At 33.5% G+C, this 17408-nt stretch overlaps 1 protein-coding gene across 1 annotated transcript in view; it reads left to right on the top strand.

Annotated features, from left to right (window-relative positions):
- Positions 1 to 15511, top strand: part of LOC150085281 (complement C2-like) — a 110535-nt gene extending 95024 nt beyond the window's left edge. The window contains exon 12 of the mRNA XM_090373966.1: positions 15190 to 15511. Within this exon, the coding sequence (XP_090230092.1) occupies positions 15190 to 15286 (97 nt within the window). The 3' untranslated portion in view covers positions 15287 to 15511. The remainder of the gene's footprint in view (positions 1 to 15189) is intronic.
- The last annotated feature ends 1897 nt before the right edge of the window (positions 15512 to 17408 follow it).

Below are 17408 nucleotides of genomic sequence, written 5' to 3'. Positions count from 1 at the left end.
CATTTTCCGTTTCGCACTCTCTCTCTCTTCCACCATTCTGCCTCTGTTCATTTGCATTTTTCTGCCTCTGTTCATTCTGCCTTTTTTTGTCTATATTTTCATTCTGTCCTTCTCTCTCTTTTTCGTTCTTTCTATATAGCTCTCATTTTCTTCCTTTCTTTCTTTTTCTCTCTTTTTCCGTCTCTTTCTATTTTTATTTTGTCTCATCTCATTCTCTCTCTCTCTCTCTCTCTCTCTCTCTCTCTGTCGCTTTTCATCTTTCTCCCACTCTTCTTTCTTTCTTCTTTCTTTCCACCCCCTCTCTCTCTCCCTCCTTCCTTCTTTTTTTCCCCACTTCATTCTTTCCCCATCTTCTTTCTCTTTCATCAGTTCTATCCGTTATTCATAGTTCAGCGTTACAAGGTGCAAAAGGCTGCTTTATTTCCTTCAGATGAATTCCACTAATAACAGTGGGCAGCGCTCTTAATTCTGCCAATGGCTTTTAGTACGTATATAAAAGATGATTAACTGTCCATTGCCCAAATACAGATGACCTTCCATAGTACGCCAGATATAAGAAGCTATTTCTTTTATGGCCCGATCATCGCTGCGAACGAACCACGCTGCCGGTTAGCGAATGCAACCTCAAGAGAACGCACACTTTTTTTATGATTCATTCTGTAGATATTTTATAGCTGTCTTTAACCAAACTGTCATCTAAATTTAAATAATTATCTTAATAATTTATCCAACCCTTACTACCGGAATTACACATACGAATCCCGGCATCGTAATGGGCAATTTAATTGCAGAATCTCGAGATTTTTTTGGCTTACCAACCAAGGTTGAATAAGCAAAGGAAATCAGGAGAAAAGTCTGAAGCTAATAGCTCCTTTCATAACGAACAATGACTGATAATTGCATTATATCTTCTTGGAAAGATCTTTCCAGCCCTCCCCTCGACTATGAAAGAATTACTTCAAACCAATCCTTATCAGTTTAATTTCTTTTGTATGCGCGAATATAAAACGAAAATGCACGGATTGGAGCTTGGAGATTATAATTGAAATTTATGGAAAATTTCTCCATTTAATGTGTTTATGAGTTTTTCAAGTCCATCACAAGATATTTCGTCTAAGTTTTCTGTCGATCATGGTGAACTATTATTAGATAAATCATGTTCAAAAATAAATTAAACTTATGCCATCATGCATGGTTAATTCAGGTTAACAGCCATAAAGGGAAAATTACAAAAAAAGAGAGAGGATACTCGAAGTCGTTGAGCTTAATTCTAAAGCTTTAATAAGAAAAAAAACAGTAATCTTTATGCATTAGTTAAACTTCAAAAATGCTGTGGAAAAAATGCAGAAGAATGGAAAAAGAAAAGAAATAAATAGCTTGAAAGAACGAACCTATTACCCACAAGTTAAGAATGAGAGCTATTGAAAACAGTTGAGGACTCTTTGAATTGGTAATCTGAGGAGGTGTCGGGTATACCACACGCTGAGACAAAGATGATCAGATAGTTGAAGAAGCTTAAGTAACTGCAGAGCGAGATAGATCTTTTTTTATTCGCAAGAGTTTCTTCTTTAGGAAACCGTTAGCAATTTCAACTTTTCTTCATCATGAAGAGAAAGGTCGTTTTATTCTTTTTTTCCCTCCTTCAACCTAACCTAAATGATAATTTCCGCCTGCCTTGAACGTCTGGTGATGTGGAAGAAGATGAGTGAATTATGAATCGTAGCTTGTTGGAAGGATTTGGTGCGGACACTACAGTGATGCGCCGATGACCACGCAGATTAACGGAAGACTCTTTTGAAATCTTGTTGTACTTAGCGATTGGATAATCAAGAGAGAGTTTCTACGACAAAATGGAGATGCTGATTGGTTAAGTTGGCTGAGAATGCAATAAATAGAGGTATTATTGTCGGATGAAGTGTCACGCAAAGGCTTTCATTTCCTGAAGATAGAAAAAAGAGGAAATCAAAAGACGTTCGTATTGGCTGTGTTTCTTTTTTTCTTTTTTTCCCAATAGACCGCCAAATTGCTAGCATGACCCAAAGAAGATAAAAGGACAAACAATGATATGAATCTAAGTACAAATACCACAAATGTCCGGTAGGGAGCGCATTGCCATTAAATTTATAATATTTAAATAAATATTTATATAAAATTGTCGCAAATATAATATTATTGTGTGTTAAGTTAGTTAAAGACTAACTTAACATTATTATTGAGTCTTTTCTTAATTATTTTTATTTAAAAATGTGTTTATTTTTAAAATAAATTTAAGTAATGAATAATTATGCTATTTAGATCATTACTTTTGTTGAAAATTGCAATTCTTTCGAACACCTTGTTTATTATAAGATAAGTACTTAAGCAACAGCGACCTCTAGATTTTATTCCATTTTTGAATGTCAGTTTATTATTTCTAATTATTTTCTGCTTGGCTCAGTTGAACTTCACAGCAAGTTTCACGGTGGACCGCCCATATATCCAAAAAAAAAAAAAAAAAATGTACTTCTACGTTGAAGACAAACTACCATTTCAGAGTCACTAAATACATCTTTAGCCTTCATCTTTACTCTTCAATCTTTGTCCTCAGCTCGTGAAGGCAAAATGGTGAGTTAATGTTGACAAGAGAATATTCATTGAATGAACAGCAAATTTACAGTTCTTCGCTTTTAAATCGATAGTCGTATAGGAAGTAATGGCTCCCAAAGGTCGCAAAAGGGGGGAAGGTAGATGCAGCCAACAAGAAAAGCAATAGACAAGTTTAAGGATGGCAAGGATTAGAAAGATCAACTATTGCGAAGCCGTAATTAAGAGTTATGAGATCGAAGACGTGGCAAGCATAGGACGCTACACCATTAACTTTTGAGATACACTCGGCAAAAGCAGAAAATAAAAGATTAAGCGAACGCCAAAGATAAAGTGGATGGATCAGGAAGGGCAACATGTACTTAGACGCAAAGTAAGAGAGAAGATGGGGAAATAATTTTTTCTATTGCTTCCATCTGTACGTACACAGTTTAAAATTAAGTTTCAGCAATACTTGTGCAACACAAGTCAGAGTGACAAATGTTTCGGTTGCTAGGATACATTTTTCACTCTTGATTGTCATTTACGTTAGAAAATGAAGCGTGTATTGACCGAATATTATACAAGATATTCGAAAGATGTACACGACTATGTATATGACATCATTTTCGCATAGTGCTTTCAGCTTAGAAAAGGGGAAAAAAAACCAGAATTAGTAGATGATTGATTACAATGGCCATGTAAACTCCCTGACGACCAAGAAAATCGGATAAGGAAAAAAAACGGGGGCAAGTTTGATAGTCTTTCTTCAACTAAAGTTAGTCTCTTTAATTAATCCATGTATCCAAAGTTTTTTGCAACTTTTACTATCTCAAACTTTGTCCTTTGGATGAAGTTTAATGAGGATGTCTCTCTTTGAAGAGTTTGTAACTTGAATACCTAAAGGGTACCGGTAAAAGAGGATAAGAAATCCTCTGTTTGTGTTCAGTTTACCCTCAACTAAGTGTGTCTAATGTGGCGACATTCCGACTTTCTGTGGACTTGTTCATAGAGGCTAATTAAGCTTGTACTGCGATTGGAAAAAGCCATCAATGAAAGGTGCTTTTAGAGTGTAGAATGGAGTTCTTTTTATCGCGCGAAACAGAAAAAAAAAAGAAAGATTTTCGCAGAAACTCCCTCCATTTACAAAAATGGCCGGCCTTATTGTTTTCTGCAGTAATTTCATCCAGATTGCCACTTAAAAGCATTTGCCCAGCAACTGACGTTGCTATGGAGATTTATACAATAAAGATATGGAGGCTGCTAGATGGATACCTGGTTTGCCTTAGGAGTAATGTAAAAAGCTGATCTTATCTATGCTTATAAGAGATCAATGTGGTGCCGCTAACAGGTCCACCAAGATAAAGGTCAATGACCGGAAGATGGCCTAAGATGTATCATTCTTTTTCTGTTTTGTTCGTGCTTTGTCCACTAAGGAATCTATTGTTGAACGAGAGAAAGCCAAAGTACTAGGCTAATCGAATGATGGATTACTGTTTCTAATTGTTCCAGATCACTGTTGATGCTTCGGCTAATGTTTCTGATATATCGGGAAGATAAAAGGTTGGAAAAATGCCGTTAATAATATTTTAAGCAAAAATTTTAATTTGAACTGGTTGGGTTGTTCTATATTTATAATAATAATAATAAAAAAAAGCTGGATGCAAATAATTACAATAAACAATTCTGTAAAAATTGAAAAATTCATGATAAATAATTCAAAATAAACAATTCAAAACAAACAGATCAAAATAAACAAACGAAACTAAACAATTCAAATCAAAATAAACAGTTGGTAATAACAATTTCAAAATAAACGAGAAAAAGCCAGAAAAAATAGAAATTTTATTTTTTATTTTATTTAAAATGTATTTTTCAATAAAATAAACAATTATAAAATAATTTCATTTCTTTTGTTCGCCAATTACTTTTATTTAACAATCGTAAAATAATTATTAAATAAAAGTAAACAATTCAGAATAAACATCTTATATAAGAAATTGTAATAAATAATTTAAAATAGAGAACTCATAAAAAAATCATTCAAATTAATGAAATTAATTTGAATGATTTTCATGAATTCTATGTGCATGGCTGCACACAGCATTCATGAAAAAAATAAGCAAATAAAAATTAAATAGTTTTATATTTTAATTCTTCGATCCTTAATTGTGCCGATTACGGTTTTAATTAGAAAGTTAAAAATCGTATGATTGGTGGCATCCAATTCAGCCACCCACACTTAAGAAATATTTGATTTATTCATTAAGTAAATAATCGCATGAATTGCTTTGAATTATTCGCCTTCTCCCCTTTAAACTCTTTTGAAAAATATTCCAATTCGTCTCCAATGTTTGAATAGTTCACATTCTTCTCAGTAGATAAACAAAACCGGTATTTTGAGTTGTTCAGTTGGACAATTCGATTACATGAATTGTTCGCCTGTATAATTGATTTGTAGACGCCTCTTTCACATTCCGAGAACGGAAAGTTGCTATCATTCCTGAAGAAAATGAAGTATTGTAACGAACAACTACTTCAAGGCTGGTTACGGAGCAATGCTCACCTTCCGGTGGAGGATTTTAGATCAGGTTAGTATTGCTCGGTTTCTCTGCACACACTTGTATTTCTTGGCAGAATTTTTCCCTGGGAACCAACTTACTTTTGATCTAATTTTGACTGAACAAATGGCCTTCATCAGTGTAAGAGCAGATGCTCCGTATGGACCTGCCTAAGTGAATTCATTTAATTTGAAGTCGTTCGGGCAGTAGAATATAAACTCCGCCTTTGCAGTTTGAAGGAAAATTTTACAAGTAAACCTGCAGGAAGAGAAAGGCACTAATTCAGTTCCCTAACTTATGTTTGGCGTTTTTATACACTTTATGGCATCGCCAAGGCAACTCTCTTTTGACTGTTGATCGTGAAGTTCTTTGCTCTACAACTATTTCTTATATAGACAAAATACCCCGAATGTTAAGCACTTTACTTTCTAAAATAAAAGAGAAAATATCTGGAAACTGTACGAGAAAGTGAGGATAGATTTTTCTGCTTGGGTACATGGAATGGTAATTCCATGTTGTACAGTCAAAAAGTTCTGAGAATGGGATATAAAAGACATAGGTACGAAATTCTGTGTTTTTGTTTTTAATGTATTCATCCCAAAGTTCAAATCAGTTATTGTATTTCATCTGCAAAGAATGAATCTTCAGATTGGAAATCAAACCAGACTTCTACAGTTCCTCATAATCTTTAAAATAACCTCCAGAAAGATGAGACTTCAGGTTTCTGAACAAATAATCATCACTTGGGGTGTAATACTAGTCACTTGGGGCCAGACCTTTTTGCCTGTGCATCCAGGACTTTCTGCAAGGGTGCATTGTCATGGAAAAGCAAATTTTCAGCTGATAGTTTGGTTCGAAACTTTTCCCTGGTTGGAGATCGCTTGTACTTCCACTGCATGCTTTCTAATTAGGATTCAGGATCATAAATATGTAGCCAAGTTTCATCACCAGTCACCAAACGGTATAAAATCTTTTCTGGATTAGCAAGAATTAATTTCAAATTCTCTTTTGATGACTCTATCCACTGATGCTTGTCATTAATGGTTAGGTTCCTGGGAACCCATCTTGTACAAACTTTTGACATTCTGAAATACTCATGTAATATTGTTAAAAGGTTCAATGGGAAATGTAAAGTACTTCCTCAAGTTCATACACTTGAGTACAATTCGGTTTTCTAAAATTTTTTCTTCAACGATGGCAGTTGTTTCAGAACTGTTTGCTTAATGGTCATCTTGCATCAGTATCATAACTGGGTGATACTCTCCCCAAATACTCTAGTCTGAAAAAAGCCCATAAACATTTTTCGCATCATTGACGGGATTCGAATCAACCTTTTACACCCGATGTGGAATGACGTTGATTATATTCTGTGCCACAATTTTAAATTGTGGTATCACTTGTAGTCTTCCATCTTTGAATAAAATCCATAACAGTGGATTTTAGAAGTTTCATACGAGTTGCAGTTTCACGTACAGAAATTTGTTGATATGATCCAACCAACACCTCACGGTGTCTCTAAGATCGCCGTCCGTCCCACACCGGGTGGAAAAGACCTGAGTTCGAGTCCCATTGATGATGTGAGGAATTTTAGTGGGTTATATGTTTATATGGTGTATGTCTCGATCTCGTTTGGAACTGTTATAACATGAATAACAGAACAAAATAAGACAAAAGTCGGCTATGCACGCTGACAAACAGTCGTCACCAAATATGACGAGTTCGGCTATTAATATATATACTCTTGTTCGACTATTTTTTCTTCCTATGATTGTTAGTCCTGACACGGGCGTGTTGCTCCTCAGTGATGTTTACAGTGCGATTTTCTTCGCTTCTCTATCGGACAAATGAAAGTCTTGGTCCATGAGCGAAAGAGCAACAAGGATATTTGCAGATGCTCAATCAGAGTATGGCACTGTCTCTCCTTCCTTATTGACAATACTTTATTGTGTCTCTCAGATGATTTTCTGTACATGAGACACGATAGCTGTGCTTTCTTTTAAATTGAAGACAGTAATGGCTTCGATCTTTGCTGTAAACCAAAGCAGAAAGCAACTCAAGCAGAAAGCGAAATTTATGAACCTAAAAAACTTAATTAATTAAGTAATAATCTTTTTGGTTTTAATTTTGCGGTTTCCATTAATAATAAACATCCACAATGAACCATTAAGTTTTGTTTTGTGCATTTTTATAGTAAATAATTTAATTAATATATCTTGTGACTTTAATATCATTTAACGTCACTGAAGCCGATAATATACACGTATACGTATATCTTTCAAAGTTACCATCTGAGGATGACGCGTATAGTTTTATTGTGTGCATAGAACAGTAAATTTATGCATGCATGAACGAGGTCTAATAGTCTCTTGGGTTTTGGGTTGATGGATTGCTATAATCATAATCCACTTTACAGCCTCGAATCTCATTAGCACCAAAGTGTGAGCGTTGTGATGGAAAGCCTTTTGCTCTAATATCTGGGAGGTTAAAAGCGTAGGGGAGGTTTATCACACTGAGCAACTGGTTAGTTTCTATAGAGGGAACAAGTGGCTTCGTGCGTCCGAATAGGGATCGAATGTAGAATAGTGGTCGGCCGAAAAAATGACAGAAATGCTTTTATGAATGCTAACGCTTTTCGCCTGAGTTTTTCACGAAATAGTCCGGAGTATGTGGTATAATGCATTACCGTCTGTCCTTGTCATTCTCTGTCCTCCGTTCATTGATCATCATCTCTCACACTAGACCTTTGACATTTAGCGATAAATTCTTTTCTGGCCTTCCTAGATGTGTTCAAACTTTATTTGTACACTTAAAAAGTTGACGGCCTTCTGCTTTCAGTTCGAATTTAAATCTCGGTTTGTTTATTTCTATTCCCGATAGGCAGAAAGATAAAGAGAAGATGAGATATAAAATTGTTGATGCCTGTCTATACTTTTTAGTTTCTGTCTGATGTATGGACTAACATGACAGTATCCCTCAACAGGTGAAGACCTGCACTTCTCTGAAACTATCCCATTAATGGTAATTTATTATCAATAAGTTTTATTGCTTTAATTAAAAAAAAGAATGAACAGCAAGGTCATAATACCTCCTGGTTGTAACTTCCATTGTCTATTGTGCACTAACATTCGTTATATTTTTTAAAGTTCTTCCTTTATAGATTATCTTAGTCCTCTCGATCATATCTTCCTTCTAAGAAAGCTATCAGTTAAGTTTAATTCTTTAAAGACTTTTCTTAGAATTTCTGTAAAATTGATAGAACCTCTCTCTTCTTTTACAACTCAATAAAGCGTTTATGGTCTTTGCGGAGAAGTAAGGGAAATACCTGTTTGCAGACATCACTGTGATATATAGGAAGTCATTAACGGGTTCTTGGCGATCCTGGCTTTATGAGACCACAGATTAATTAAACCAGTTTTATTGCCTTGTAAGAGACTCGGAGAATTGGAAAAAGTAAGTTAAATCTAACCATTTATAGAAAGACACCTTAGAAGACCATCTTTACTTTTCATTAAGTTTCAAAGAACAGACTACAAATTCGATGTTCGTGGATCAGTGTAGACTCATCTTCAGAATTTAAACGAAAAGAAAATCAAAGTGTTATAATGGCAAGTGGAAGGCGATAAGAAATGGTTTTATCAAGGTTTTTTTTTTTAACTTTGATTACATCGCACGCACTTGGGACACTTCAAGCTGCGATAGACAAATGGCTGGAAGGTGTGGTCCTAAGAATTCATCTATTATTAGTAATAAGAAAACGAAAACTTTCTTCAAGTGTGCAAAAGTATTCTCATTTATCAACGAAATCTCTACTTTTAGGAGAATAAATTTTTATCTACTCCAAGACCCGGACAAAGTGCAGGTCATCCAACCTACTTTAAGCCGTACAATATTCAAGTTTTGCCCTATTTTGGCATTCTAAATCCGGTTAATTTATTCCATCCAGTATTCAGATTTGCATAATCTAATAAACCAGTTTCTAAAGTGATAATTGCAATGTCTATTCCAGCCGGAATATAAAAGAGATTGGATTAATCAAGTCCAAGTAAAAATCTTCTTTCGTATGGGCCAGTTATAGAAAATGGGTAGCAATAGTAACCTTCTTCAAAATGATACCAGTAAGGCCGAAAAGCGTGAGATATTTGCACGAACGATATCATCTACTCGTGTCTCGATATCGAAGGCAGTAGCAGTTGCCCGTGTAGCTTCACAAAAGCATAGAGATGCTGCATCATAACCATAAACGTGGCCAGCATTGGGCAGCGGACTTGTATAGTAGCTGATAGAATATTGGGGACATAAGTTCCCGTGTGTAGGAAACACATTGAAGAAACGAACGAAGGTTGCAGATTCAATAATGTCACTGCTCAGGGGGATTCCACTGTCCGAATTTCCGTCGGTATTTTAAAATGTTTCTGGTAAGTACTTCTCTCTGGTAGAAATCGATAGTTCTTGCTAGCAGAGAGAAGGGAAATGTAATACCATGCCTACAATTCTCTCGTTTTCCCGTGGAAGCTAACACAGAGCATTTTATTAAGCGTCAGGCTCCTCTATAGGGAGTCCAGGTCTTTTCTATTAATTCGACAAAGATTTAGTGCAGAAAGAACGAAGGGATTTAATCTTTCTATTTTATAGCGTTTCGTATTATGTCTGTGTATAGCTGGGTATTAAGTTCGCAAGGGTGGAACAGTACCACATCCCATATTGCTTTCAAAACATTTGTTGCGAACAACATCTAAACGTGGAGAATGATCACAATACATTTGTGTCCATTAGTATGGCAATTACCATAGCAACGCACATCACTCCATTGTGGAAAACGCATTTTCTAACAAAGATTATAATTAGTGACAGCTGGATGACTGATCTCGAATTTCAGTTAAAATAAGTACATATGGGCTCTAAATGCACTGAAGTAATTGATAAATGATATATTTATTGACGCTTTCATTCTATTGTTAACAAGCAAATTAAAATGATTATATTGCCAAAACAGTGCACATAGTTGGACTGTAGTGACTTCGAAATATAATTAATGGATATTAATTTCTGAGTTATAAAGTATGTCGTAAATTTTGGTTGGATGTATGTGTGGTACAGGTACTTTTACAGAAATATTATTTATTTCTGTAAAACTATGTTAATAAAGGTTCGCACTTGTTATTAAGTTTCCTTTAGTAAAGATTTTTGATAAAATTAACATAAAAGAAAATTACACTTTATTTTTATTAAAGGAAAAAGAAAATGTGTTAAAGGCAAACATAAATATATTGTTAATTATAAAAAATTGTATAGAGAAATTTGAAATGAGAAATTTAAGTTTATTTTTCTTAAATTATCTTTATTTATTTTTCTTAAATAATTTTTAAATTTCTTAAATTATCTTTATTTATTTTTCTTAAATAATTTTTAAATTTCTTAAATTATTTCTTAAATTATTATATAAATTGTTAATTATGAAAAATTGTATAGAGAAATTTGAAATGAGAAATTTAAGTTTATTTTTCTTAAATTATCTTTATTTATTTTTCTTAAATAATATTTAAATTTCTTAAATAATTTATTAAATTATTTACGTCTTTTTTTCAGCTTAATATTCGTTGAATACAAATTTATTCAAATACCTCTTTTCTAAAATCATTATTTTAAGGTTTATAAATTTTCGTAATTAAACTAAGTTTCTTGGAAGAAAGATGAAATTTAAGTTTATTTTTTTTAAACATTAAATTTAAATTTACTGTTTACTTCTCTAACTGTAATAATAAATTTTATAAATTCCGTTGTAAATTTGATTAATATACATGATACAGGTATTTTTACAACAAATATATTATTTATTTCTGTAAACGTATAATGTACTATTTATTCCTGTAAAACTTTGTTTAATAAGTTTTGTTAACACCACAAGAAGCTTGTACAATTAAATCTTATTAAAGGAAAAAGGTAATTTTGTTAAAGCGAAATAAAACTGTTTATTATGATATTTTTAAACAGAAATTTGAATAATTAAATATAAGTGTATGTACTTTGTAAATTATCAATTAATTTTTAACATTCGTTCTTTTTTCAAACATCTGTTTTTTTTCTAAAATGATTCTTTTAATGTTTAACAGTTTTTGACAAAAAAGTAATTTGAACATAAAAAAATAACAAAAAAACCGATATTTTTAAGTTTATCTTTTGTCATAAATTTAGCTAAAAATGGTAATTTACTGCTGCTTTGTGCAAAAATATTTTTAAAAATAAAAATAAAACTGTTTATTATAATAATTTTTATAAACCAATATGAATAATTACATGTAAGTTTTCTTTTTAAATTATCAATTATTTTAATCATTCATATACGAATTTATTCAAACACCTGTTCTTTTAAGGTTTAACAGTAATCAGTGTTTTTCGACAAAAAAGTAATTCGAAAATAGACATAAAAGTTTCTCAATTTTAAGTTTATCTTGAATAATTTTAAAAATTTCAGTTTATTAAAAAAATTAAATTACGAATTAAAAAAAAGAGCAAAATAATTATCTATTTTTTAAATTTTAAAAACGGAAATACCAATTAATTTATAAGCTTAATAGTCACTAAGTACGAACTTATTCAGCTTCTATTTTCTAAAATGTTTATTTTTAAGTTTTAACCGAACAAAAAATTAATAAAAACGAAATTATCATGGCAAAACTGTCTTCATAATAAAAGTGACTACATTTTTATTGAAAAAAAATGAAATGTTTTTAAATTTTCTGCTTACTTCTCTAAATCTAATAATCAATATGAATTTTCGTACCCACTTTTTCTCTTTTAAGATGACTCTAATATTTAACTAGTTAACTAAAGTGGTTTTCGAAAGTGGCAGCACAACCTTTTTAATTAATAAAACAACGTGAAGCGTATTTTCTAATTTTAAATTGCTCACTTTTAAAGTTATGAACGAATTTCTGTTTCTTTTATTTTTTTTTACCTTGTTGGATGTCAGGGTTATTTTTCAGAGAAATATTTTATCAGCAAAAGTGTAGGATAGCGCTAATTAGGCTTTTAAATAATGCATAAATGTAACCACCATGCTGGTAGCAGTTATAGATTTTAATTTTTCTTTTTCTTTTTTTTTTAACCATCCACAATGACAGCCGATGAGTTTTGGAGGCAGGTGTCGACAGCGGGGATATAAATACTTAGAAAAATCTATTGCTCACAACAAAAATTCTCGATAAACATAATAAAGAGACTAACCTATCCTCACAAAAGGAAAGAGGACTGTGATTTCCCTGGGTGATTTACGGGACCGTGTTGAATAATGCATCAAATCGCTAACTTTCGCCACTCTGATAAAATTCCCCAAACTTTGGCTGAGAAATTTTCCGATAGTGTAACTTTGAAACAACTTCCGAAAAATCTCAGACGGCACGTGGATGTAGCAACTGCTTCTCTTCTTTGCAATTCATACGAAGAAAATATGTAAGGTTTACAACAGCGACCCCTGGCTTTTGATTGAAGCTACAATATAGATGTAAACATACAATTTGCATGTATTGGTATGTTGCTTCGATGACTGTCGATTCCCACAGCTGTAAGACCAGATTTCATTGGATGGAAGATAATTGAAGAGAGAATGAGGAAACAAGTCGTGAATCAAAACAGAGCAGAGCTTGTAAATTGAACATTTTAATACAGGCAGAGTAGACGTTCAGTCACAGTAAAGCTAATCGAATACAGTTTGCTTGATTTCAATGCCCAAACACTTCTCCTAATAAAATTTGTTATTTAGATCATTTTATTTATTCATTATGGTGTACTCTTCAACTGTTATTTTGATAGTAGAATGTATAATTTTTATTATTCTAAGATTGGAAACAGTAATAAAACTATTGATAGAGTAAAACTTGCAACAGCTAAATATGAAAAATTGCTGAGTAAAAGGAGTTCAAAGAACTAGAAAGTAAATTCGATAGGACTCATAAGATCAAAATGGTGGTATACTCGACAATCCAACTGAAATGGTGGCCGAGTTGAGTTAGGTTAGGACATGAGTGCACTAATCATCATTACAATCCGAAATTATTTCGTTGGACTGGAGAAGGGCCAATATCTCCCAAATCTATAAAGGAGGTGCCAAAGGACTGATGACTAATTATAAACCAATGAGTTCGACTAACAATTTTAACATTCCGGGATAGAAGAGGGGTTTCGACACAAAAAATCCGAAAAGCCGATTCATTTAGTTGTTGGGACTGTTTGGGTCTTTGGTAATAATTTTCTTTCCTTCCAGTAAACTAATTAAATATTTCACTTTGAAAAGTGTCTTTACTAAATCAACTTTGACATTATACATCTGGGTTTTTGTAAGACTTTTGGTATTATTTCTCATGAGAGGGTATTGAATACATTAGAGGATAACAGGGAAGATCCGTCAGAGAATTAAGAGGCTGGCTGAAGGACAGGAGACAGAAGGTGGTCATATATCGGTATTCTTTAGAGCGGACTGGAGTGGTAAGTAAACACAGATCTGTGATGGTCCCTTAGGGTATGTGCTTACTTGTAGGAGTTTTTTTTTATATCTACCTAAATGATATTGATGAGGAGATACAGGGATGCTCTCAAAGTGTGCTGATGACTTAAATGCTGGGAAGGTGCTTAACAATCTGAAGCAAGCAGGCTACGATACTTCAGAAAGATTTGGACCGACTTCAAGTATGGGCTGAAAAATGGCAGATAGTTTAATCTACTAAATGCAAACTTGGGGGAGCAGAAACCCCTTGGGTGTAGTTTACTTGGTGTTATTCTCGCTATAAGACAATGGTAAGACTACATTTGATATACTGTACCCAGGTCTGGTTACCTCATCTAAAGAAAGATGCAGAACTTCTAAAGAAGGCGATGCGGTCTTCAGAGCCTTGTCAGCTAGACACCTTAGGGAGGTTATGACTGAAGTGCCTTGTGGGAATTAGTAAAATGAATGAAGGAGAAATTTTCTCATTGCTGAGCTGAGTGAGACAAGAACCAGACGATAAAACTATAAAAAATCTGTATGCTATGAAGTTTACTTTCAGGTAGCTTATTGTAGAACGTTGACATTGAATGCTTCCAGGAGTGGCCGAAGGAGAAAATTTGGCAAAATTCAAATCAAAATTGTATAGGCACTTTTCCACAATGGGAGTTGGGATGTGAGAGTTTTTTCCCCCTGTAGATGCAGAATAAGTTTGCTGTCTTGCATTTTGACTATGGACTTCAACTTCTGTAGATCTGGATATACAGAAGAAGAAGAACATGGTTTTTCAGAGAACAGAAATAGAATGGATAAGCAGAGAACAAAAGTTAGTTCGGTGACTTTAGAATTGATGTCTGTGTGATAAGGAGTGGAGTGAGCTTGCAAGAGAGGATGATGGATAACGTCTATCAGTTTTAAAGGGTTCTGGGGACCCGAACCCACATGTGGGAACAATATTCCATGGTAGGGCTGATTTTGTTTTATTTGTGCTGAGGCATTAGCTGAAATTTAAAGGAAAAGTATCGCAGAGAGTGCAAGATTATTCCTAGTATATTCGATGCAGAGAAAGCAATATTTAAGATATGTTTATGCCAATGAAGATTAGAAGTGTCTGTGTTTTTGAGATGAGCTTGGGGTAGCAGACTTTTTTGTTACAAATAAGACAGACATCGTTTAAGAGGTATTCTTCTTCGTCCCAGTATGTATTTTTAATATTTATATACTGTATTTTTTTTCATATCAACGATAGAAGTAATTACTTTATACAAAAATATTTGAAAAGCAATAACACTATTTCAAGAACAAAAAGAAAAATTGTTTTTTATCGAAACAATAAGAAAAACAGTTTGAATGGAAAACGTTTTACATGCGCAATTATTTCAGAAACATTTAAGAGCAACTTTGTTATTTAAAACAAAATTCAGATTGATTTTTACTTTCGAAATGCTGTTTGACGCCTGGAATAATTAACCGCAATCATTTCAGTAAAATAAACCCAAAGTGCAAACACGTCCTTTTTTTCATAACTTTAATCAAATATTTGATTTCTGGGAAGACGCTAACTCGGAAGATTTTTGTGTCTTATAGATCACTGCAAAAAAGAAGTGGGTTGTTTGAAGTGTGGAAGGAAAGTGTGAAATTTAATTGCGAGGTGATCCACAAGGAAGCGAAGAAACATCAATAAAGGATCCTCCCTAGTGGTAAGATTTCTCTGCCACGAAGATTCATCAGGACATTGCTACTGTCGAAAACGTCAGTTGTACACAAACGCTAGCTCCGCAGTTTGTTCAGCCAGTTTTTTAAGTTCTGTAGCCCGGATTACCAAACCCGAAGATTGCTGACACTAGTGTCAATGGCCAGCTCGGAAGACAGCTAGATGAAGGTGGACAAATAAATCTTTGAACAGTAATATGTGTCTGTTTCGTTGGCCAGTTTTTTCATTTCTAACGTCCCATTAAAGCCATCAGTTTCTTGGACCAAATGAAACATTCACTCCTTAATAAAGAAAGTATAAATATTAATTTAATTGAAAAAAATAAAGTAATAAATTTCTATTACATTTGTGTAAATAAATAATATATACTTTTTAATAGATTTTATTTTTACATTGAGGCATTTTAAAATGTAATATTGATATTTATAAATACATCAAGTATTTGTTGCTATTTTCGTTATTTATTAATTAGTTTTGTACAGGTCGATACAGGTACAGAACTGAACATTGGGGAATACCAGGATTAGTGTACAAGTTAGAAGTCAGAGAGCCATCTACCATCAACTGCAGTGAGCGGTTAGAGAGAAAACTGGATACGCAATTGGAAAAAACCGTTGGCAAACCATAAGGAAGCTTATTTAGAAGACCTTTATGCCAAACACGATCAAAAGCCTTTTGAGATGTCAAGAGCAACTGCTTTTCTTTCACCAAACGTTTCGTTTTCTTTTTTTAAAATTAAGATTATCAAAATTTTCCAGGTATTTAGTGGTTAAGCAGTTTCGGTGAATACAAACCAATGAAACTTTTCATCTATAAACATTTCGAATTATTGAAAGACAGTTGTAAATAAACGTTCAAATAGTTTTAGCACGGAGTGGGAAGCTAAGTGAGTGAGTGACCTTGAGTCACGAAGCTGACGTGATAATATAGCTAAAGAAATGTGGCTTCGGAGAAATTATAAGGGGATTGCATGACTACCATGTCCTTTCTTCTGTTTTGCATCCAGTAGGATTTAAAGTGGATGAATAACGGAATGGTCTTAATTCTCACAGCAGAAAAAACTTTACTTTTTAATGATTTGCCCTGGTATTGCACTATTTTCATTCAGATGGCTTCTCCAAATGGTTAATTGGCCATTTATTTAAAGGATGGCACTGCTGTGCCAGCATATTTCAGGACAAAATGGTCCCTCACTGAATAGCAAGTGGTCTTGTGTCAACACTTAGACAAAACAGATAGCTTTAGCAATATACAATTTTGGAATCTCTAATTTAATTTATCTACAAAAGCACTAGAGTCCACTTGCTAGCTGATGAAGGAGTAGTTAGTCTTGAAACAGACTGTCAAAGGAGTCTCATCTCTTCAACAAATGCACAATTAAACTTTTGGCGAGGGCGTCTTTTTGAAAGTGATGGAATACCAGGGCAACTCGTTGCAAAGGCAAGTTTGTTCTGCTGTGAGAATTAAGACCATTGCATTGTCTATACAGTTTAAATCCTGCTGACTCCTAAAACAGATTAAAGCACATGATAGCATCTTGTGAAAAGAGAAACGCCACCCATTTTTGTATACATTCTTAAAGACAAATGCAATCGTTATTACAAGTTCGTGATTTTCCTTTAAAATATGTCAGATTTTACTGTATTTGTTTCTGTTTGGAAGTTAAAGGATTAGTTGTATTTATATCTATCAAGTCTTGTTAAACAATTCTTGACAGTTTTCTTTCAGAGAATATTTGATATACCCCCGAAAGAAATTGTAACTGCAAACATTGCAAAAAAGTTTTGTCTTTTACTATAAAACAGTCTAGTATTGTTTGATAGTGTAAGAATCAGTTTTCTTATTTTGCCTCCGTGTTCTTTAAAAAATAAACTTTCTTATTCGGTAGCTGCTGAATAGAAAACTGTGCAGCTCTTCAACCAATCAAGGGACTTTGAATTTCACAAAGGATAGAAGCAAATTCTGATTTGAGGAAAACATTTGCACTGAGATGAAAATCGATAACATTTACAGAAGTTATTAGTTTTCGGACTTGTCTGAGTGCGCGAGTGAAGGGGTGGGATATAAAACCCCCTCGAGGTCAGCTAGCGCT

This window comes from Mastigoproctus giganteus, chromosome 5 (assembly GCF_048544385.1).
Source record: "Mastigoproctus giganteus isolate SK-2022 chromosome 5, ASM4854438v1, whole genome shotgun sequence".
NCBI classification, from domain to species: Eukaryota; Metazoa; Arthropoda; class Arachnida; order Uropygi; family Thelyphonidae; genus Mastigoproctus; species Mastigoproctus giganteus.
This window is presented reverse-complemented; position numbering and strand designations above follow the sequence as displayed.